The sequence below is a fragment of the Oncorhynchus nerka genome, linkage group LG7, assembly GCF_034236695.1.
Source record: "Oncorhynchus nerka isolate Pitt River linkage group LG7, Oner_Uvic_2.0, whole genome shotgun sequence".
NCBI classification, from domain to species: domain Eukaryota; kingdom Metazoa; phylum Chordata; class Actinopteri; order Salmoniformes; family Salmonidae; genus Oncorhynchus; species Oncorhynchus nerka.
In genome coordinates, this window is record NC_088402.1 from 62342641 (window position 1) to 62366616 (window position 23976).

Genomic DNA, 23976 nt, shown 5'->3' on the forward strand with positions numbered 1-23976 from the left:
GAAACTATAAGAAAAAAAATAAGAAAAATCGACTTTATATTTCCGATAGAAATAACACCATTCTCCATGCATTTACAAATTGATAAGAGCTAGGTAAATGAGTAATGCGTTTGGATAAGGGGATTGTAAAAATGACAATTGTTTAGATTATTTTACCTTCTGATCTCTGGAGACAAATGTGAAACCAGTCATATGGCAGCAAAAACTGAAGCATATCAACTTTCCCACAAAGTTTATGAAAATGCTGTGCCATTACGCATAATTTAAATTGTACGGCCTTAACTTGGAGGAATGACTTAAATATAGGCTATCCTGACTTCCTCTGTTTCCATCATGTTAAATATTAGCCACTGTCAGTAGGCCTAACAACCACACATATTCAACTGTGAATTTATCGTTAGTTCCCTTCAGTTGGTACAGCCTACATAATTTCATTTACTTGGTTCTTCTGTAAATGCCGTCGCAGCCATGTGGTTGTTTCTGAGGATCATTAGTAATAGTTGATATTATAAAAAGACATGTAGGTTAATGAAATTATTATGGAGTAGAGCGCAGACCAAGCCATGACAGTTTGAAGCCAACGCACGGCGCAATATTTTGCTGTGTCAAAGTTCCATGGTTAGTACAGGCAATAGACAAGGCTACTATTGTACACTATTCTCCCTATTACAATTACACTAACCTTCCAACATTACCATGGGTTGAAGAACAATGCGTCATTTTTCAGAATGAATCAAACCATTTTCTTTCGTGCGTAAAAGCTCTCCTAACCCGTTTATGAGTCAAATACTTTCCTAACCCTAATAAATCTACAAGATGAGAATATTTGTAAAACTACAAATTGGTGCTGAACCGACGATGAATGTCAGTATTTACATGGCTTTCTTTCATTGATCCCTAATATTCTGAACCGGTTCTCTAAATATATTCTATTGACTGTGTCGACCAAAGTCAAAAAAAAAAGGTACACAGTGTTTAAAAGGAATGGCTGAAGATAAATGTACTGAAAACACAGCAAGTGGGATGGTTTTCAACAGTTCAATTACAGTTATTCAGCACGCGCAAGGGAACCACGTCTGCTAAGGCCATGAAGCACCTGCATAAGGTAGGCCTAAACACCAACTAATGAGAAGAGCGTAGGAATGGCGAGCGCAAGAAATGCAAAATGTTCGACGGTGGAATCGGGCCCCAAAAGCACCAACACTCTTCTGGACCTGTGCCATATCAGGAAGAAAATAGAACTGTAGCATGATGTACTAAATAAACAGTTTTTCATTCTAAATAATGGATGAGAGACTAGAAAAACAAAATATATATATATTTGTTTTTAACTTGTCAAAAAGGGACATGGGAGTGCTGCTGTCAATTCATGCAAACATTAGATTCAGGAACAGCTGTGGGTGTTCCCCTGGACCCGCATCACATTAAAAATCTCAGAACTTTGCAAAGCTGACCTGTAGCCTCTAAAAAAACAGAGTCTATGTCCATATGCCGTCACAATGACCTTAAGACATTCAACTCGATGACAAACTCTACACCATTGAATATTTTGGTAGGCACTGAAAGCATAATCACTGACCAGGGAAATATATTTTTCCTAAAACTTTATTCTTTATTGACATGTTAAGAAAGACACCATGTTGCAAGTTGTAGCTTGACTCTTCTTTGGACAGCCAGACACTGCTGACCTCAAAAGCACATCAACAGACCGTGGAGCTCAGTCCTAGACCCACACATCATCTCACCACTGAGCCATCCATCAGTCTCCTCTGAGAGGAACAGGAAATCACATAAATAAACAGCCTCCCCTCTTTTCCCTTCACACAGAGCAGAGTGCCAGGGCTGGGGTCAATTCCATTCCAATTCCAGTCATTTGAAATGGAATTGACTCCAACCCTGCAGAGTGCATATTATCATTACACATACTTCAGAATTCAGTTACACACAACACTCACACTAATGTTGTGCGGGTGGCTGGGGCCTGGATTTTGTGTGCATATAATGTGTGGGTTTGTCTGTGTGTATGTTCACATAGATGCAACCAGATTGCACTTTTGTACAAAGCTTGAATGCTATGCACCAGTTGTTGAATAGTACGATTACAATAGTTTTGTAACAACTTCAAATTGCATTTTTAAAAGACATATTGGTCCATCTTCTCTGCAGGCTGTCGAGGACACGCAGAACCGAAGTCACCCCCTGTTTACTTTCAGAGAATTCCCTCTTTCCTACTCCAACCATCCTGATCCCCCTTCCATTGAGCAGTGTTGGACTTTCCTCCCCTCCAATCCGACAGCACCCCTACCCATCCACCCTACACTTACCACAAGACTCTCATCCACACCCAGACATACTTCTTCACTGAATAAACAGAAACACTAAACTGCACCAATGCTTGATTAGAGACCACGCTCACCTGCAATACAGACGACAATGCAGTACACAGCTACAGACGTTACTCCGTCGCAGACCTGAAAACGTCTGTGTTTTCGTGAGTACAGGTGATTGTGCTATGTTGAGATGACCCACAAATATATTGACTTTCACTTGCATGCTGGAATCAACATCAACGGTATTAATGAAGTCTTAGAGCGAAGGTAAAAAATAATTAAAAGCTTTCATGTTTCACAGTATCAATGGGGTTCTAAGTCTTACTTGCTCTTCACACACACACACACTATTCTTGCATCATCAGACTAGCTCCAACCCCAGTGCAGACACAACAGGGATCTGGGACCCTCTACACAGCATCCTTAGTACCTGTGTGACAGACAAACAGACAGCAGGGACCACAGCATCACTGGTCTACACCCATCAACATCCTCCTCAGCATTCAGTCATTTCTATCCCTGACATGATTGCTTTCAATGTTTGTTTGAGAAGTGTGATTGCTTGTCCTGCTCTTCTAGGGAAGCAGTCCTGACCTGCAGCCCAGATGAATTCATGTGCTCCAGAGTGCTCTCCGACTTTGAAAGATTGATGGTTCAAAAATAATGACCCCCCCCCCCAAAAAACAAAAACATATATTCTAAAACATGAGGTAAGGCAACAGAATAACAATGTCCTCCTTCAAACAAAAATAAAGAACAATATATACCAGAGACCCCTCAATGGTCTGAGATTTATCAATATTAAAAACACAATGTGGGACACAGGCCTGGGTATCATTCCAGAGCCTCCCTGTTCTGTCTCTTTCCTCTAAACATTGGACACAGCGTTGGAGTCCCGCGCCTGGCGGATCCCGTATAGCCACTTGATGACGCGAGCATTCCTCTCGATGACTGAGATTCCGTAGGGGACACGCTCCCCAGGTCGGGCAGGACCTTCCTCATCCTCGTCCTCCCCCTGTTCCCGAGCCTGCTCACACTCAGAGCTGGGGGTGCTGACGCTGCGCATCTTGGACACAGACACAATGTCTGAGCTGGCCCTGGCGAAGCGCTCCACTCCCCCCATGCCCTCTACCTCCTCTGGGTGCAGCCCACAGTAGTTGAAGAAGCGCTCCAGGTCGGCTGTGGCTCGTGAGTACCGGTCGCTCAGGTCAGACTTGGAGCGGTGTAGGGAGGGGTGTTTACGAGCCGAGCCGGGCCGAGACCCCCTGGAACTGGCTGAGGACATACGGGTGAAAGCAGGAGAGGCTGGGGGCATCATACCGGCCCCGAACACCATGGGGCTGGGAGGCAGGTAGGGTGGGGAAGAGGGGAGAGCCTGCATGGGGGTGAGGGACAGAGGTTGAGTCTGGGGCTGCTGTGGAGGAGGTGGTGGGGCCTGTGGCTGGGCTACCTGGGGCTGGGCAGTCTGTCTGGGCTTGATCGGAGGCCGGAGGTGGGTCCTCAGGGGCTTCCTCACCTCAGCCTGGGGCCTAACATCCACCCTGCGCACCGTCACTGAGGTTGGAGTGCTGTAGGGCACTGGCACCCCCACCCTGATGCCCCGTGCTGGGACAGGAGGTGGCAGGCGGCTGGGCTCGGCAGGGGAGGCCTGGCTGTTGTTGTTAAAGGGAGAGGTGGAAGAGGAGGATGTGGAGGAGGTGTTGCAGTTATTAACATGTTTAAAGTCATTCAGGACTCGGTTGCTCCTCTCCTGGTCAGCTAAGAGTCTATTCCCCATGCTGTTCCCTCCTGATGAAGGAGAGGAGGCAGAGGGCGAGGAAGGGACGGGAGACGGGGAGCAGTGCAGGGGTCCATCACACACGTTGATGAGGTTGTTGAGGATATCCAGGTTAAGAGGGGGTCCCCTCCGCCACCCTACCCCTCCTGTGTTCTCTGAGTCAGCCGGCCGCCGCGGGACCTTGCGGGCCGGGGGGGCATTGATCCGACACTGCAGCATCATGCCCGGGGACAGCAGAGGCTTGCGGATGATGGGTGGTTTGACAGGCTCCTGCCTGGTGAGCACCACCTGCTGGCTCTTCACATACTTGGCCTTGTCCGCCTCCAGACGCTCCACCGCGCTCAGCTTACGGGCTCCAGGCTCCGCGGGCCGCCGGAAGTAGTCGGGTCCCTTGTTGAGGATGCGGAAAGGCATGGCTGAGGTGAAGGGGACCCCCACCAGGCACCCGTCCGAGGGCCGGAGGGTCTCTACAGGCATTTTGGGGTCTGAAAGAAAAGCAGAGAGAAAAGTAAAGAGTGAGACAGTAATGGTCAACGTCCTTTTCGTGCGCACAACTGTCTCAAACCAGAAAAATAGGTGTTTTGCACGGCCCCCTTTATCCCCCCCCCTCACCAAAGGACCATTTAACTTTCTTACCGGTTTATCTGCTACAGCTGCTGCTCTTACTTCTCCTTTTCTTCTTCACGTCGTCACTATCTGTCCTCTTCACTGAAAGGCTAATTGTGGAACAGGGTCACCATGGTTCACATTCCACATCAGTCCGGCTCAGTGACCCAACGGGGGCAGATCCTGGGGTTAGCCTAGCTGCCGCTGGTTGGTAACTAGATCACACAGGCAGACTGACAGAGCAACTCAATCTCCTGATCCTTCTGTCCGTCCCGGTAAAGCAACAGATCTGGCAGCTCCACAGATTCTCAGGGTTCCTGGAGTGAAGCTCCAGCAGGGCTCCTGGAGAGGAAAGAGAGAGAGAGGAAGACTGTCAGACTAACAGAAGAATCGCCCTGTAACGTTACTGCTCCACATTAACAAACGCACACAGGAGCACTCTTAAGCAAAAAGACAGCAGACCGGCCGGCTTTAATACGCCATCCGACTCCTCCCCTAAACACACTCACTGCCTCCGGCTGCTGAGTCCCAATGCAGCCAATCACAGGCCAGACAGGGAATCTCAGCAGGGCAGGGAGGGGTGGAGGTTGGGAGCTACGCTGCTATTGGCTTTAGTCAAAGGATTCTGACCAATTACACCCCTCCCCCCACTGACAACAAAACAAACTGAATTTTCATTCAAATTAAATTATATGAAAGGGAGAAGAAAAAAGGGGGAGAGGTGGGTAAAAAAGCTGAAATATTTTACATCGAATTGCATCAAACAGGGTCTTATTAAAACATTTCAACATCCTCAACTGCTCCACTTGTTCTGCTCTTTGTTCAACACTATAGCCAAACAGTGAGAGAAAGTATGTGAAGAAATATGAGAAGAGCAAAACTGTAAAGACATCAGCCGATCATGTTTCATATCCTCTCAATCTCAGGAGCATCACATCTTCCTGGTAAAGATTGGACTTTTTAAGTACTCTTAATACATGTGGAGAAAGAAGAGAATTGCTCCCTTGCTGTTCCCATGTCTATGCTCACAGCCGATGACAGCTGCTCTCATCCACCAATTCGGTCTCCTCCTTTCTTGATCCCCAGTTTCAGAGGAATTGAAAAGCAATTCCGAACGTAATTTTTTTTCATTACAGTTACACCATCAAAGCCCCGGATTACATCACACTGAGCGTTACTGCTGGCTGGGCTCATCCCTTTCCCCTTATCACCACCATGATCATATTCCGCTGTACATTTTATTCATCTTTTAATAGCCTTGCTGTCTCCCAGAACTCATGTCCCCCCTCTCCAGCAGCATCAGAGAGAAAGCAGGACCGACAGATATCAGCCCGTACTACTAACAACGCACACGGCTCCTTTCATCCTCTGCATGTGACAAACCAAAAGGAGAAATCTCCACCGAAATAGAGCATAGAATTCGAGTAGGAAATGCCTCGATATGCCACATCCTGCTATAAAATGTAAAATGTAGTATGACCTTGAGTATACCAGTCAGCTACCAAAATGGATAGATATGAACATAGGAATGGAAAGGTTAGTGTACCGTACAGTGTGCAAACACTCAAAGGGTCTGTATAACAGGTGAGCCGTAGGGAGCATGGAGAGAACAGAGAAATAACGGAAAGGACGTGACTGTAATCATGACAGTGGCACATAAAACAAGGTTGCATTGCCTTTTGCAGTTCAATCTCTCCTCACACACACACACAGCTGTCTCGAAGAGGCAGGTCTTTTAATAGCTGGCACAGTTGCTCAGGCAGAGGGGTGAGGTGGCTGGCAGGCTCTCTGGTGTCTGTGCTAGACCCCGACATCATTCACATCCACAGTTACTGTACAGCGCTTCAATCATGCAGGCGAGGCTGAAACCCTACAGGGCCACTGACATACACATGAGGGCAGGACACTGTCAAACACTCCAACACAACAGCTGGTGGTCAAAGGCTAGACAAATCTCAGACAGACAGTACCCTTTCCAGAACCCACATTTTCATTCAGACAAGAGACTCAGTAACCCCCCTGACCTAAATCAACTGCCCAATTAACTACCACAAGCCTGCTAGTGTCTGGTTACCATTATTGTATGGTTACACATGCTGGATGTAATCACAAACAAATTATTGTTCTGGTAATTATCATAAACCTCTCCTGTTCCTGGTGATAAGAGAGGGTAATAATTTTCTCCCTGGACGGTGCCACTGCCTACCGCCCATATAAAACCCACCCTGACAGATGGCATAATCCTGAAATCCACTCTCCATCCCCTCGCTTTGTCATCTGTGCCCCCAACCAGTGATACGGCTATGAATCCCAAATGCTGTGTATTAACAAGGAAGGTGTGTAAACACAACCTACCCATCTCTTCCTGAAGCACCAGCCATTGTCATTCAGAGGTAGATCCACAGTTGTTGCCGCATTTACAAATGAAGATTTACCCAAAAGGCTCAGACTTTTGTTTTCATCACAGGCCAGCACCAGTGTCTCACTGGGTCACGGATCCAGCGGAGATGCTCTAACTTGGAGCCCAGGCAAGGCCCCGGGTACTTCCAAGCTGGCATCTACATAACAATATGGCTAGAGAAACTTTTAAAAACACGCCACAAAGCAACAGTCTTGAATGATGCAGAGGTTGTTGATTCTGGCCGCCACAAGTCTTTAGTGTCACACGCCTGATGGAAACACAATAACACTGGCGCTAACATTAACATAAAACACTGGCGACACCCTGGTGCGAGGGTAAAGGTGTTCCTCATGCTTCCCAGAATCAGAATAAGATCTCCTCGGCAAAAAAAGTCAATTAATGACAGACTTCTTGACTTTTCTTAGATTAATTGTGACTATTGAGGAAGTGTCCTGGCTACAACGTCTCAAAATGGACAAACAGTACTATTGTCGCTTTCTCATTTTTCAAGCGACGGTCTTTTAAGGGAGTATGTGAGCCCATTGGAAAGGCACCAACACAGTGCAGGTCCATAACCTAACCATGCATTTTGGGTGTGGTTGTGTAAACGTCAATGTCATACTGGTTTTTGTTTTTGTATTGTTGTTTATCACTTGTTGTCTTTGGTGCAAATAAATTCAACTTTAACTAGTTCCTGCCCCAGGCTAAGGTGTGAACTGATCTAATAACAAGAGGCCCTCAGCAACCTGGCAACTGTACAGGGGGGGGGGGTTCGGGGGAAAGAACGGGCCAGGAATACCTCCTGTCAGAAATAAAAACACCTCCAATTGCATGACATGCTGCCTGCCTGGCTGAACATTCAACTACATCACTCACTGTGGTTGGAATGACCACAAATAGAGAATGGAAATTGCTGTGCTCTCCCTAACCAGGCTCACAGCAATATTCTACCTCTGTTTCGTTGAGTGTACAGTTTTTCATCCAGCTGATGATTAGTGGAGAATGCTATGCCTTATGAGAAAAGCACATGAAGCCACAGGTGCTCCATCTATCTGTGGTCAGCACCAACCCAGTGGCCTCTGGCTGAAAGGAAAAAGCAGCCCACAGAGTACATGGCAAGAGAGCCATGAGGGGTAATTACAAGGGAATTATGTGACTGGAAGCAATTTGCTTCTCCCATAATATCTATCACGTGACGGAGACAGAGAGCAGGGGGTTTAAGAGACAGTGAGGAAGAGGTCAGGACTGAACAGAGGAATTCCTGAAGAATACAGCCTTACAATTCATATGCTTCAGGATAAAGAGGGCTTCCGTCAGGCAGTGGTGCTATTGTAAAGGGTTAAAATGGCAGACAGTAGTCTTGGAAAGCAGTTTCAAGTCAGGAGCCAAGCGAGCCTGCCAATCAGGAGTCAGTTGGTTTCCACAGTAGCCTTGGCCTGCTGGACATTGACCTCAGAGTGAAGGACAACAACAGGGGTGCCACCTTCTACAGAAGAGTCACCACAGAAAGAGGGGGAAGCGAAGCTGCCATTGGCCGTGGTTTCTCAGGTAGGCTACATCACACATATAGAAGGAAGCAGTGACTCATTTCACAACAGGAAACGTGACCGAGATGGATATACAAACAAACAGTGAGATGGTGTGACTGACTGTTTGTCCTGCTGGACTGAGAGGCTAGAGGACCCTGCAGAGCTGTGAACTCACCTCACTTTGCGGAGCTATGCATGTATTGGCCTTCTCCACTAATCTAACAGGCCAACTACAGAGCAAGGACATTTATAAAATGTCAGACTTGATAACCTCACTCACAGCAACAATAAAACCTGTAAAAAGACCAAAACCAAGATAGCTCTACTAAAAACAACCATTGGCAACCCAATGAATAGCAGAGACTGATTGTCACCACTAACCCCACCACCCACTGTGCTTCAGATTTATGGTCACCCAACAGTTCAGAGGTTATCAACCACTGTCTCCAGGGGGTGATTTAAGAAGTTTTACTGGAGTAAAGAAGATCAGTTTTCCCAGGAGAGGACTGCTGCTGCAACTCCACAGTATCAGAAAATCTCACAGGATCTAAAACCTGTAACTTTATGGCATAGGGTCAATGTATATATCCTCCACACACATGCTGAACTGCATTAAAGTTAGGCTAATTGAGTTGAGAGATGGATGGCGAGAAACCCCATACTAGAGTGTCCGTTAGGGTACAAGTGGGGCGGCAGCGTAGCCTAGTGGTTAGAGCGTTGGACTAGTAACCGGAAGGTTGCGAGTTCAAACCCCCGAGCTGACAAGGTACAAATCTGTCGTTCTGCCCCTGAACAGGCAGTTAACCCACTGTTCCCAGGCCGTCATTGAAAATAAGAATGTGTTCTTAACTGACTTGCCTGGTTAAATAAAGGTAAAAAAAAATTTTTTTTTTTTAAAGTACAGATGTTCTCTGTGCCTGCCAACACCCCCGCCCTAACAATCACACACCCAGCAGGACAGTCAACAGAGAGTCAGATTAGAGCTAGTCATTGGAGCATAACTCCCCCTCTAAACCATCACTGTCTGTCTATGGCTTCAGGATACAAAATCCCATTCACAATTACATACACTGGAGATCCCAACTGACCGTCTACTCTACTGCCCCCCCCCCCCCTCACACAGACAGATGTCGCACGCAAACATGCACACAAAATACATCCTTCACACAAATACACACTGACCCATCTCTCGCTAAACTGAGCAGTGTATAACCGTGTGTGGCCTAGGCTAAATGAGGAGGTAATGAAACAACAGCAGGTGGTACAGCGCTCCCTAGGGGAGCTAAGCTCTGTAGCACAAACATACGGACAAAGACATCTGTAATTTGTCCACATTAGCCCACTAGGAAAAAAGAGAAAGGGGTTCAAAGAGAATTCTGAAAGTAGGGCCTACCAGGAAAAACACTCATTAGTCATGTTGACAGAGGATTAGACAGTGTTCCATATAGCCCATATTACCCTAACAAATCAAAGTGTTCCAACTCAATCTCAACTGTCATCTCTCTATTATAAAATGTTCACAAGCATTCGTGTTTCTCTGAAAACACTAGGGCTCAGTGATCAGTCCCCTGCTGAGCAACTTTACGACCCCGCGTCCCTCCTCATCATGACTAATCTTAATGTTAGATAACACAGTATAGACAAGACAATTACACAGCGCTGGCCTTTACTGTGGTAGCTCAGCCTAAGGGGAAAGAGATAGGGAGTACAAATCCCCCTTCAGCAATGAATGCATTCCAAAATGCAGGCGCGGGCGCAATCACATAGACATGTCCCTAGCCAGCCAGCCAGTAATCACAGAGACGTGATGCTGGGGAAGAGAGTGGCCGGGCTGAGTCGTCGGCGGTGCCAGAGAACCCCACTTTCCCACAGACACGCTTCGCAGTCATCATCCAATGATTAACCCCTGGAATCCCAGCTTGTTTTGCCATATGCAGGCAGAAAGCCCAAAGTGCCCCTGAGAAAGTGGGGATGTTCTGTTTGTTTTAGCTGAAGGCCAGAGGAGATATGGCCACTATACACTAGCCTATACACACAGGCTGACGGCAGAGACAAAACATTCCCCAGCCAACATGTGATTCTGACTTAAAGCTACATTACCCCAACTGCCCTACATGATTATCATCACCATGGTTTTCAACATGCTCATTCTCAAATGCATTGTTGGCAAGAATGTGTTTACTCTTAAATTCTTCCACTGCCATACATACGGTCACCCAATTAGGGCAAGAGATGATTGTCTTGAAGCAGAGCTGCAAACTTTTATAATCAAGGCCAGTATTTAGGTTAAGAAAATTCAAACAACCATGAGACCACAGGAGCCAGAGAGGATGGACAGCGGCTGTGTCTGATGGATAGAAGTCTCCATACGATAGGTTTTCACTACAGTTGAAGTCAGAAGTTTACATTCACTTTAGCCAAATACATTTAAACTCAGTTTCACAATTCCTGACAATACTAGTAAAAATTCCCTGACTTAGGTCAGTTAGGATCACCACTTCATTTTAAGAATGTGAAATGTCAGAATAATAGTATAGGGTGACTCATTTCTGCTTATATTTCTTTCATCACATCCCCAGTGGGTCAGAAGTTTACATACACTCAATTAGCATTTGGTAGCATTGCCTGTAAATTGTTTAACTTGGGTCAAACATTTTGGGTAGCCTTCCACAAGCTTCCCACAATAAGTTAGGGTGAATTTTGGCCCATTCCTCCTGACAGAGCTGGTGTAACGGAGTCAGGTTTGTAGACCTCCTTGCTCGCACACGTTTTTTCAGTTCTGCCCACAAATGTACTATGGAATTGAGGTCAGGGCTTTGTGATGACCACTCAAATACCTCAACTTTGTTGTCCTTTAGCCATTTTGCCACAACTTTGGAAGTATGCTTGGGGTCATTGTCCATTTCGAAGACCCATTTGCAACCAAACTTCAAAACTGATGTCTTGAGATGTTGCTTCAATACATCAACATAATTTTCCTTCTCATGACGACATTTATTTTGAAGTGCACCAGTCCCTCCTGCAGCAAAGCACCGCCACAACATGATGCTGCCACCCCCGTGCTTCACGGTTGGGATGGTGTTCTTCAGCTTGCAAGCCTCCCCCTTTTTCCTCCAAACATATGGTCATTATGGCCAAACAGTTCTATTTTTGTTCCATCAGACCAGAGGAGATTTCTACAAAAAGTATGATCTTTGTCCCCATGTGCAGTTCCAAACCGTAGTCTGGCTTTTTTAAATTTCGGTTTTGGAGCAGTGGCTTCTTCCTTGCTGAGCGGCCTTTCAAGTTCTGTCGATATAGGACTTGTTTTACTGTGGATATAGATACTTTTCTATCTGTTTCCTCCAGCATCTTCACAAGGTTCTTTGCTGTTGTTCTGGGATCGATTTGCACTTTTCACACCAAAGTACGTTCATCTCTAGGAGACAACGAGTCTCCTTCCTGAGCGGAATGACAGCTGTGTGGTCCCATGGGGTTTATACTGGTGTACTATTGTTTGTACAGATGAACGTAGTACCTTCAGGCATATGGAAATTGCTCCCAAGGATGAACCAGACTTGTAGAGGTCTACAATTTTTTCTGAGGTCTTGGCTGAGTTCTTTTGATTTTCCCATGATGTCAAGCAAAGAGCCACTGAGTTTGAAGGTAGGCCTTGAAATACATCCACAGGTATAGGCTAATTGACATAATTTGAGTCAATTGGAGGTATCAGAAGCCTCTAAAGCCATGACATAATTTTCTGGAATTTCCCAAGCTGTTTAAAGGCACAGTCAACATGTTACCTTCTGACCCACTGGAATTGTGATACAGTGAATTATAAGTGAAATAATCTGACTGTAAACAATTGTTGGAAAAATTAATTGTGTCATACACAAAGTAGATGTCCTAACCGACATGCCAAAATTATAGTTTGTCAACAAGAAATTTGTGGAGTGGTTGAAAAACTAGTTTTAATGACTCCAACCTAAGTGTCTGTATACTGCAAAATGACAAATTACATGCATCTAGTTACAAATGGAATTTGTGTCGGGATAATATGAATATCATTTACATTCTGGAGTACAAAAGTTACTTCCCTTGAGTCAAAGTTTGGTTCCGTAAAATAACAGAACACCCAAGCCCCCTGGTGTAGAATCAAACAAACACAAACCACTTCGAAACACTCCGGCTGTTTGGTCAGCTCGTCCAGATAGTCCTACTTACTTGTGTGTGTTCACGAGTGGAATCCTCAGCGGAGTCTCAAAGATCTGGACAAGAACACTGGAGAATCAAGCCCTCTAGAGTGAAAGCTGACTATGAGAATGTAGAGCATGCATCTGGGTCCTGAGTGAGTGTGTGTATGCAGAGTTCTCCTTGGACACAAACCTGTAGAGGCTGGTTCACTCCCTCACTGAAATACTCCTCCTCCTGCGCTCACTCCACCCTTTGCCTTGAATCAGGAACAGCCACTCTGGAGGCAGGAAGCAGCCAGGCAGGGCCTCTTCCTCAGTCACGTGAGATCCCTTACACTTTCTTCCCATTTAAAGGGTTAGCCGAGACACATTTTCCTTTCCCGTTACAGATGAGCAAAGGAATGGTCCCAGTGAAGGATTCCAGTAAACTGTGAAACAAAATTTAAAGCATCATTTTTAACCACCATAAAATAATTTGTCCCTAACAAACCCATGAACAAATAATCTCTTAACCGTTCTATGGACTTCCACTTTCCCCAGAGGTTATTCCAGCTGAAAAACACCTCTGGTCTGTTAGACAACGTGATATACCTCAGAGAAAGCTGGGTGAAAGACAAGAAAATCACATGCTGGTGTGGCTGAGGATATAGCCCGTCAGTAAGCCTGGTTGGCCTTTGTTACAGCAGCAGTCCTACTGGGAATACATGGAAAGACCTAGGCTGTGTTACAGCAGCAGTCCTACTGGGAATACATGGAAAGACCTAGGCTGTGTTACAGCAGCAGTCCTACTGGGAATACATGGAAAGACCTAGGCTGTGTTACAGCAGCAGTCCTACTGGGAATACATGGAAAGACCTACGCTGTGTTACAGCAGCAGTCCTACTGGGAATACATGGAAAGGACTAGGCTGTGTTACAGCAGCAGTCCTACTGGGAATACATGGAAAGGACTAGGCTGTGTTACCCAGCCCTGTGTGAGTCTATATCCAAGTCCATTCATATCAGCAGCTTGATGGCTTCCTGTAAGCAAGGCCCAGACTTTACAGTACCGCTCTTCTACGGTCCAAAACCTGCACGTCTTGCTTATTTATGGCCAACCGATGTGTAGGGTGGGGTGCTATGGACAGGGCTCTGTGGGTAGAATTATGAAACTACCCTCTCATTTTCCTGACACAGCACAGTGAGAATCGCACTGGCCTTCCACTCAAAATCACACTAGCTAGCCGTGTGTGTATGGTAAAGAACATAAACACTAAAATAGTGTAATATTTATGTCATGATTTAAAAACGTCCAGTTAATAACATTTTATCCCACCAAATAATGTCCTCCTCTCTCTCAGGGTCTCATTAAAAATAAAAGAGCACAGCGAGACCAGTCCGATCAGAGAAATCTGTCTTGCCTCTCCCTGAGTATGTCATCTGCAGAACTCCAGCGACGAACATCCCTATGATCCCACACCGCCTAAAGCTGAACCCCCTGCAGACAGACCGTCAAGTTACAGTCTCTCCTCCTCCATCCTCTGCTGCGTTGAAACCGACACCACTCTGCCAGGGGAACAAGCTCAGCAGAACAACTACTGAACATCAATAACAACTTCCAAAGTATACTCAGTGGCTATGGTAATGTATCGCCATGGGAACCCAAGTGTAGTTGAGCGTACCCGACAACTGCTCCTGTTCCACCTGCGCTAGCCGCAAGGTAGGTGTCAGAGGATTAAACGGAGTGAGTCTATGATTGGTATTCTCCCGCTATAACAGCTACGGTATGGCTGACTGCTACTGCTCTATCACATTCTCCATAACAACCCATGATCTGCATTTTTTTTTTTGAGAGTGAAAAGGCATATGGGGTGGAGGTTCACTATTACAGCAGCACCAGCCCAGCTCCCACAACAGATAAGCCTGGCCTCAGGGCTCAGACACACACACACACATTCCATTGGACAGACTAAGCCAGTCTGACACGCTCACATTACTGTTCCATATTACACATCAGCATGCCCAAGCAGGCCCTAGCTCTAACTGCTGTGGAACACACACACACACACACACACACAGCTGTGGCAGTCATTGAATATTGGATTATGGTAGTTGACCAGCAAAATGGCTGTGGTCACCATATATACACGCACACATAAAAAATGGCCCGGAGGCCGAACGTCCCGCAACCTTGTTTAAATGGACAAAAAAAAAGTGCTTCTCTTTCAAAAACAAGGACATTTCTAAGTGACCCCAAACTTTTTTACATTTAAGTCATTTAGCAGACGCTCTTATCCAGAGCGACTTACAAATTGGTGCGTTCACCTTATGACATCCAGTGGAACAGCCACTTTACAATAGTGCATCTAAATCTTTTAAGGGGGGGGGGGTTACTTTATCCTATCCAAGGAATACCTAGGATAGGATAAAGTAATCCTTCTCACCCCCTTAAAAGATTTAGATGCACTATTGTAAAGTGGCTGTTCCACTGGATGTCATAAGGTGAACGCACCAATTTGTAAGTCGCTCTGGATAAGAGCGTCTGCTAAATGACTTAAATGTAAATGTAAAATGTAAATGAATGGTAGTATGCACACACACACTACATTCAGAAAGTTTTCCAATCCCTTGACTTCTTCCACATTGTTACATTACAGCTTAATTCTAAAACGGATTAAATACTTCTTTCCCCTCAATCTAAACACAATACCCCATAACGATGAAGGGAAAAAAACAGGTTTGTAATAATTTTTTGGCAAATTTATTACAAATAAATAAAGGATAAATAATAAAGACCCTTTGCTATGAGACTCAAAATTGAGCTCAGGTGCATCCAGTTTCCATTGATCATCCTTGAGATGTTTCTACAACTTGGAGTCCACCTGTGGTACATTCAATGAATTGGACATTATTTGGAAAGGGACCCACCTGTCTATATAAGGTCCCACAGTTGACAATGAATGTCAGAGCAAAACCAAGCCATGAGGACGAATGAATTGTCCGTAGACAGGATTGTGTCAAGGCAACAGATCTGGGGAAGGGTACAAAACAATACTGCAGAATTGAAGGTCCCCAAGAACACAGTGGCCTTAAATGGGATTAGCTTGGAAGTACCAAGACCCTTCCTAGAGCTGGCCGCCCGGCCAAACTCTGTCGGGTGAGAAGGGCCTTCGTCAGGGATGTGACCAAGAACCCGATGGTCACTCTGACAGAGCTCAAGAGTTCCTAGGTGGAGATGGGAGAACCTTCCAGAAGGACAAACTTATCTGCAGCACTCCACCAAGCAGGCCTTTATGTTATAGTGGCCAGACGGAAGCCACTCCTCAGAAAAAAAGGCACATGACAGGCCGCTTGAGAGTTTGCCAAAAGGCACCTAAAGGACTCTCAGACCATGAGAAACAAGATTCTCTGGTCTGATGAAACCAAGATTGAACTCTTTGGCCTGATTGCCAAGCGTCAAGTCTGGAGGAAACCTAGCACCATCCCTACGGTGAAGTCCTTGGTGGCAGCATCATGCTGTGGGGATGTTTTTCAGCAGCAGGGACTGGGAGACAATTCAGGAGAGGGTAAGATGAATGGAGCAAAGTACAAAGAGTTGGGCGAAGGTTCACCTTCCAACAGGACAATTACCCTAAGCACACAGCCAAGACAACGCAGGAGTGGCTTCCGGACAAGTCTCTGAATTTCCTTGAGTGGCCCAGCCAGAGCCCGTACTTGAACCTGATCAAACATCTCTGGAGAGACCTGAAAATAGCTGTGCAGTGATGCTCCCCATCCAACCTGACAGAGCCTGAGATGATCTGCAGAGAACAAATGGGAGAAACTGCCCAAATACAGATGGGTATGACGCTACAAGCTTGGCACAAGAAGATTCAAGGCTGTAATCGCTGCCAAAGGTGCTTCAACAAAGTACTGAGTAACGTGTCTGAATACTTATGTAACATTTACATTTGTGATAAAAAAACATTTTTGTTTTGTCATTATGGGGTGTGTAGATTGATGTGTGGGAAAAAAACAATTTAATACATTTTAGAATAAGAACACAACAAAATGTGGAAAAAGTGAAGGTCTGAATACTTTCCGAATGCACTGTATATACAGTACCAATCAAAAGTTGACACCTCATTCAAGGGTTTTTCTTCATTCTTACTATGTTCTACATTGTAGAATAAAAGTGAAGACATCACAACTATGAACACATGGAATCATGTAGCAACCAAAATAAGCGTTAAACAATTACATTTTAGATTCTTCAAAGTAGCCACCCTTTGCCTTGATGACAGCTTTGCACACTCTTGGCATTCTCTCAACCAGCTTCACCTGGAATGCTTTTCCAACAGTCTTCAAGGAGTTCCCACATATGCTGAGCACTTTTTGGCTGCTTTTCCTTCACTCTGCGGTCCAACTCATCCCAAACCATCTCAATTGGGTTGAGGTCAGGTGAATGTGGAGGCCAGGTCATCTGATGCAGCACTCCTTGGTCAATTAGCCCTTACACAGCCTGGAGGTGTGTTGGGTCATTGTCCTGTTGAAAAACAAATGATAGGCCCACTAACCGCAAACGAGACGTGATGGCGTATCGCTGGAGAATGCTGTGGTAGCCATTGTTGGTCAATTTCTTCAAACACATGATCAGGTCTATCTAATTATCAAACATACATATATGTAGTAGACGGGAAACATACTCTTTGTTTAAGTATTACAATTCTCCTTTAGTAATACAATTGTAGGCAGAAGTTGATACAGAGTACAGTATATGATAGCTCTCCCCAGGTTCTGCAAAGTGTCTAAGACATCCTGTAACTTATATAGCCTCCCCAGTTCCCCTTGCGTGACTTTCCCTGGCAACATTTTAATAAATATAACCTCCCCCTGACAGCAGCAACCATCTTGTCAGCAATTAAAAGCTCAGAAGTGGATTTGACTGAAACTTGACCTTTCATGACAAGTATAAGGTCATAACAAGATGAACGAGTGGCTGTTTTCATCAGGTCTGCAGCAGCCTTGTGTCCTCAGAAAACCAGTCGTATTCTCAGAACCTCAGCCACGGTGGGGCCCAGACGGTTTCCGCCTTCTGATAGTGTGTGAAGGGCACAACACTCAAAACAGGTGTTCTCACACACACACACACGTCCCCTGAGAGGAGACCATACAGTTTATCATAAAACAACTTAACCCTTTAAAAAGGTATGAGGCCTTGATTTTAACCCCTTCACCATGCTGGGTAAATGTGCCTTGAACTCTAAATTAATCACTGACAAGGTCACCAGCAAAGCACCCCCACACCTCATCCTCCATGCTTCATGGTGGGAACCACTTATTCGGAGATCATCCATTCTCACAAAGACACGGCGGTTGAAAACAAAAGTCTCAAATTTGGACTCATCAGACCAAAAGGACAGATTTCCTCTGGTCTAATGTCCATTGGTTGTGTTTCTTGGACCAAGCAAGTCTCTTCTTATTGGTGTACTTTAGTAGTGGTTTCTTTGCAGCAATTCAACCTTGAAGGCCTGATTGACACAGTCTCCTCTGAACAGTTGATGTTGAGATGTGTCTGTTACTTGAACTCTGAAGCATTTATTTGGGCTGCAATTTCTGAGGCTGGTAAAGTCTAATGAACTTATCCTCTGCAGCAGAGGTAACTTTCTCTCTTGTGGCGGTCCTCGTGAGAGCCAGTTTCATCATAGCACTTGATGTTTTTTTTTGCGACTGCCTTTTCAAAGTCTTTCACATTTTCCAGATTGACTGACCTTCATGCCTTGAACGGACTGTTGTTTTTCTTTGCTTATTTGAGCTGTTCTTGCCATAATATGGACTTTGTCTTTTACCAAATAGGGCCATCTTCTGTATACCAACCATACCTTGTCATAACACAATTGTCTCAAATGCTTTAAAGAAGGAAAGAAATTCCACAAATTAGCAAGGCACCCCTTGATAATTGGAATAAAACTGAAAAACAATTGTCATAACGGGAAATGTAAGTATTTACACTGAATAAAAACTGTCCCATGTTTCATGAGCTGAAATAAAAATGTTAAAAATATCGCAGAAATGTTCCATACTCAAGAAAAGCTTATTTCTCTCAAATTGTGTACACACATTTTACATCCCTGTTAGTGAGCATACCAAGATAATCCAAACGACAGGTGTGGCATATCAAAAAGTTGATTATACAACATAATTATTACACAGGGGCATCTTGTGCTGGGGATAATATAACTGCACTCTTAAAATTTGCAGTTGTCACACAACACAATGCCACAGATGTCTCAAGATGAGGGAGCATGCAATTGGCATGCTGACTGTAGAAATGCCCACCAGAGCTGTTGCCAAAGACTATAAGCTGCCTCCAATGTCGTTTTAGAGAATTTTGCAGTACATCCAACCAGCCTCACAACCGCAGACAACGTGTACGGCATTGTGTGGGAGAGCTGTTTGCTGATCATTGTGAACAGAGTACCCCATGGTGGCGGTGGGGTTATGGTCCTGCCAGTCATCTGCCGCCATTACCTCAAGTTTCAGCATGATAATGCACGGCCCCATGTCGCAAGGATCTGTACACAATTCCTGGAAGCTGAAAATATCCCAGTTCTTCCATGGCCTGCATATTCAGACATGTCACCCATTGAGCATGTGTGGGATGCTCTGGATCGGTGTGTACAACAGCTTGTTCCAAATCCTGCCAATGTCCAGCAACTTCGCAGTCATTGAAAAGGAGTAGGACAACATTCCACAGGCCACAGTCAACAGCCTGATCAACTCTATGTGAAGGAGATGTGTTGCGCTGCATGAAGCAAATAGTGGTCACACCAGATACTGACTAGATGTCTGATCCACGCTCCTACCTTTTTTTAAAGGTATCTGCGACCAACAGATGCATATCTGTATTCCCAGTCATGTGAAATCCATAGATTAGGGCCGAATGAATCTATTTATATTGACTGATGTCCTTAGATTTTACTGAGTTACAGTTCATATATGAAATTGTTGCATGTTGCGTTTATATTTTTGTTCAGTATACCTGTGACTTGGCTGAAAAAAAGTGCATTCTTGATTCCCCACAAAATAATCTTCAATCCATAACAGATTTTTATGCCTAGACTAATCTTTCAGTAGATAGTTGAGGGTGTTTTATCATCACTGTTGCCATCTTATTCGCCCTTCAGAGTCAAAACTTTAGCCATCTTTTCGGCATGCCATAACTATTATACCTTCTGTTTGGCTTACCTCTGATACAAGAAAAGAAAGATGCAAAAATAATCTCAAACTCCAGAGTAGGGCGGTAGACAGACAATCTCCTCGGTCCTCAGCTCAGTGTCAAGGGCAGAGTCACTGACCCCATTCCAAAGTGTTCATAATTTAGGAGGGTGAGGGGCCATGAGACCACTCCTCTCTCCAAGCTGTAGCTAGGGAACCTATACTATACTCTCAGCCTGCCTGAGAATGTTGTATAGGAATCACTCAAACTGTATTGAATAGTGCAGCGTTGAAGTGTGGTGGGATGTTTTACGGGTGGCTTTTAAAACATGGTGTGTTTTAATCTGACAGTTTAGTAGTTCAAATGAAGTTGCATAATGCCGTAGTGAGTTGACTGGTGGATTACTTGGCTGCCAGCGCACTCCCATCACATGGTAGATGACAGAGTCAGCAGCCCTGACAACAACCAGACTCAGGCCAGCCGAACACAGTCAGCCACGGAGTGATATGCCTAACATCTTCACATAACTATTACCCCACCAGCAATGTGGGGGATTTCCTATTCAATCCCACAAAATGACAAATCACCCACACCTTTTCTAATAGCCTACTCTGTCCCATTCATGCCATGTCAAGTGGGTCAGAGCACAGAGTTTGAAATCAGGTCTTTTTTAAATCAAGTCTGAGTTTATAGGCCAGAAGGTCAAAACAAGCAGGGTAATAACTGCACGAACCCAGATTGTTAGTTACATTTTGATATTGTGAAATCTGGTTGTTACCCCAAAGACAACATTTTACTCTGTGTGTGTAGTTATTCAAGGCCCTAACAGTGTGTGCGACAGTTATTGTAATAATACTGACATCTGCTACAGGCTTTAATCTGACAGGATTTAGGACAGACAGGCCAGAAATGTGTGTGAAAAGGATACTACTGCAGCTCCTAAAATTTATTATTTTTTCATGCCAAAAATGAAAACAAGGAAGCACACCAAACTCTTGTGTGTAAAATGTTGTTCTATAATTTGAAAAATAAAGGCAACATGACTCTGGATGACAACATAATGAGTCATGTTTGTTTACACCATTAAAGCTATGTTCCTAAAAAAGTTACATCTGTTTCGCTCCCCCCCTGCCAAGATATTAACAAGTACTGTGATACTGGTATCGTCCCAGACCCACTAAAGAAAGAACACATATTTACTGCTGTTAAAACAACTGAGCGTGCAAATCCAATTTAGGAAAGACTCTACCATAAATTAATTCTAAATAACAGCCATATAAATACACGGTTGCAACTTGTCTGTGTGTAGGCTACATTATGGCTTAATAAAGCTTTGCTATGGTTCATTGCTAAAGCTCGAAATCACTCTGGCACTTCCCGAAGAGTTAAAACATCAAAGGATCCCGAGAACGTTAAGAAAACACGTGTTGGTATCCAGTCTCACAACTATTGAGGACGTAGCCAGCAGGCTCCCTTTTAGGGAGCAGAACTTCAGCCCTTGCCTTGCACAGAAACCAGCGTGCAAATACACCAACGGGGACATTGAGAAGTAACGTTAGGCCTAGCCTAGGCCGCTTCCTTCCCGAAACCACCCCATTCATTTGACACCCACCTAATTAATGTCCTGCATGGGAGGGGACACCCAACACACCTATCTCAACAGTTTGAGGATAACAAGTCACATAGAACACGCACCATAAAGTAATGTGTTAAATTAACCTACCTACTACAGGGTCCACTACTAATGCCAGACACACAAGTCACCTTTCCAGCCAACACAAGTTAGCCAGTTGGCTGACACAATTATTTTACGCCTTTCTCTAGTCCATTTGTTTGGAAAAAAGGTGTGCAATCACAACAACATGATAATGAAACAATGTAAATAATATGGTTCTAAAACCCAATTTACTAGATAGACCCATTCTCATGCCCACAGTCTGTCATTCATTCTGGTTGTAGAAAGCTGAATTGGAATGCAATGAAATACTGTGTAGATAACTTACTCACTATGTGTCTCCGAGTGCGTTATGGCTAATCGTTTTCGATGCTTTATCAGACGCATATGATAACGCTGTAGGTAAGAATCCATCGTCGGGGTGGTTGTAGATCAAGTGCATAAGTATGGGAATTCAATATTGGCGCGGAAGATACCAACTCAAGCCCATTTAGTGGCAATATAAAAAAGTCAGGTGTAATTTGTCTTCAATAATCAAAACCCTACAAATATCATACATATGTTTTTAAGAACAAATCCGATGGCATTGCTTTAGATTAGGACTAAATGTTGTAAATACGCTCAAGGCATGGGATCTTGTTCACCCCTCATTACCAATTTGGTATGCCCACAATCCGCCATTGGTCAGTTCCCAGTTTGGAAGATGCATTGTCGACTGCTTGGAGACCGCTCTGCGCAATAAAATGGAGTAAAATCTAAGTTTATTGGTTGCATACAGATTTGTGTTATCGCAGGTGCAGCCAAATGCTTGTCTTTCTAGCTTCAACAGTGCAGTAATACCTATAGCAATAATATAATTAAAATAAACAATATACAAATCCATAAATGGTTTTAAGGAAGAAAGAAATGAAGACATAATAGAATGAGCAGTACCAGTACCAGTCAAAAATGTTGACACCTATTCATTTAAGGGGTTTGCTTTATTTTTTACTATTTTCTACATTGTAGAATAATAGTGAAGAAATCAAACCTATGAAATTACACATATGGAATCATGTAGTAACCAAAAAAAAGTGTTAAACAAATCCAAATATATTTTACATTTTAGATTCTTCAAAGTAGCCACCCTTTGCCTTGATGACAGCTTTGCACACTCTTGGCATTCTCTCAACTAGCTTCATGAGGAATGCTTTTCCAACATAAGGAGTTCCTGCACATGCTGAGCACTTGTTGGCTGCTTTTCCTTCACTCTGCAGTCCAACTCATCCAAAACCATCTCAATTGGGTTGAGGGGTGATGGTGGAGTTCAGGTCATCTGTTGCAGCACTCAATCACTCTTCTTCTTGGTCAAACAACCCTTACACAGCCTGGAAGTGTGTTGGGTCATTGTCCTGTTGAAAAACAAATGTCAGTCCCACTAAGCGCAAACCAGATGGGATGGTGTATCGCTGCAGAATGCTGTGGTAGCCATGCTGGTTAAGTGTGCCTTGAATTCTAAATAAATCACTGACAGTGTCACCAGCAAAGCACCATCACACCTCCTCCTCCATGCTTCACGGTGGGAACCACACATGCGGAGATAATCCGTTCACCTACTTTGCGTCTCAAAACAACATCTGGGCATACTGCCAAATTGCAGCTACTGATAAGTGAGGATTTGTACAGTCAGCCACTTGCATGGACAAATAAATTGGTTTATAGAACAGCACATGAATATAACACAGAAATTAGTTATAAGAAAAACACAAACATGAACATTTCCCTTACAAAGGACAGATTTCCTCCGGTCTAATGTCCATTGCTCGTGTTTCTTGGACCAAGCAAGTCTCATTTGTGTCCTTTAGTAGTGGTTTCTTTGCAGAAATTAGACCATGAAGGCCTAATTCACACAGTCCCCTCTGAACAGTTGATGTTGAGATGTGTCTGTTACTTGACCTCTCTGAAGCATTCATTTGGGCTGCAATTTCTGAGGCTGGTAAGTCTAATGAACTTATCCTCTACAGCGGTTAATGGTTTTTGTGACTGCTCTTGAAGGAACTTTTAAAGTTATTGAAATTTTCCGGATTGACTGACCTTAAATGAAGCTGACGGATGATCTAATGTTTTGGCAACAAACTGCATTAATTAACTAATTCAAAATGACCTAAACTCAAATAAGAGAGAGCGTTGCGACCTTCATTACTTACCTGCGTACAGAAAGGATGGAACAGAGAAAAGAACACTTGCTTCTCTGTTCCTGTGGGAACAATAGATGTATTATTCTCAGCATGAATGTGTTTCTTGCTTCCGTTATTAGATTAGGAAGAGAAG

General features: G+C 44.3%; 1 protein-coding gene across 5 annotated transcripts; it reads right to left on the reverse strand.

Moving 5' to 3' along the window:
- Window positions 1–1587: 1587 nt before the first annotated feature.
- wu:fa11c10 (protein FAM110B) lies at window positions 1588–22116 on the reverse strand. Of its 5 annotated transcripts, none has more exons than XM_029664403.2 (4): window positions 21999–22116; window positions 13009–13243; window positions 4744–5055; window positions 1588–4592 (listed from the first exon to the last, which is right to left on the reverse strand). In XM_029664403.2, the coding sequence occupies exon 4, from the start codon at window positions 4582–4584 to the stop codon at window positions 3199–3201; it is 1386 nt and encodes a 461-aa protein (XP_029520263.1). In that variant the 5' UTR covers window positions 4585–4592; window positions 4744–5055; window positions 13009–13243; window positions 21999–22116; the 3' UTR covers window positions 1588–3198. The 5 variants fall into 5 exon arrangements, with proteins under 5 accessions (XP_029520263.1, XP_029520261.1, XP_029520265.1 ...); XM_029664401.2 differs by having other exon boundaries at window positions 21995–22116; XM_029664405.2 differs by lacking the exon at window positions 13009–13243.
- Window positions 22117–23976: the final 1860 nt, after the last annotated feature.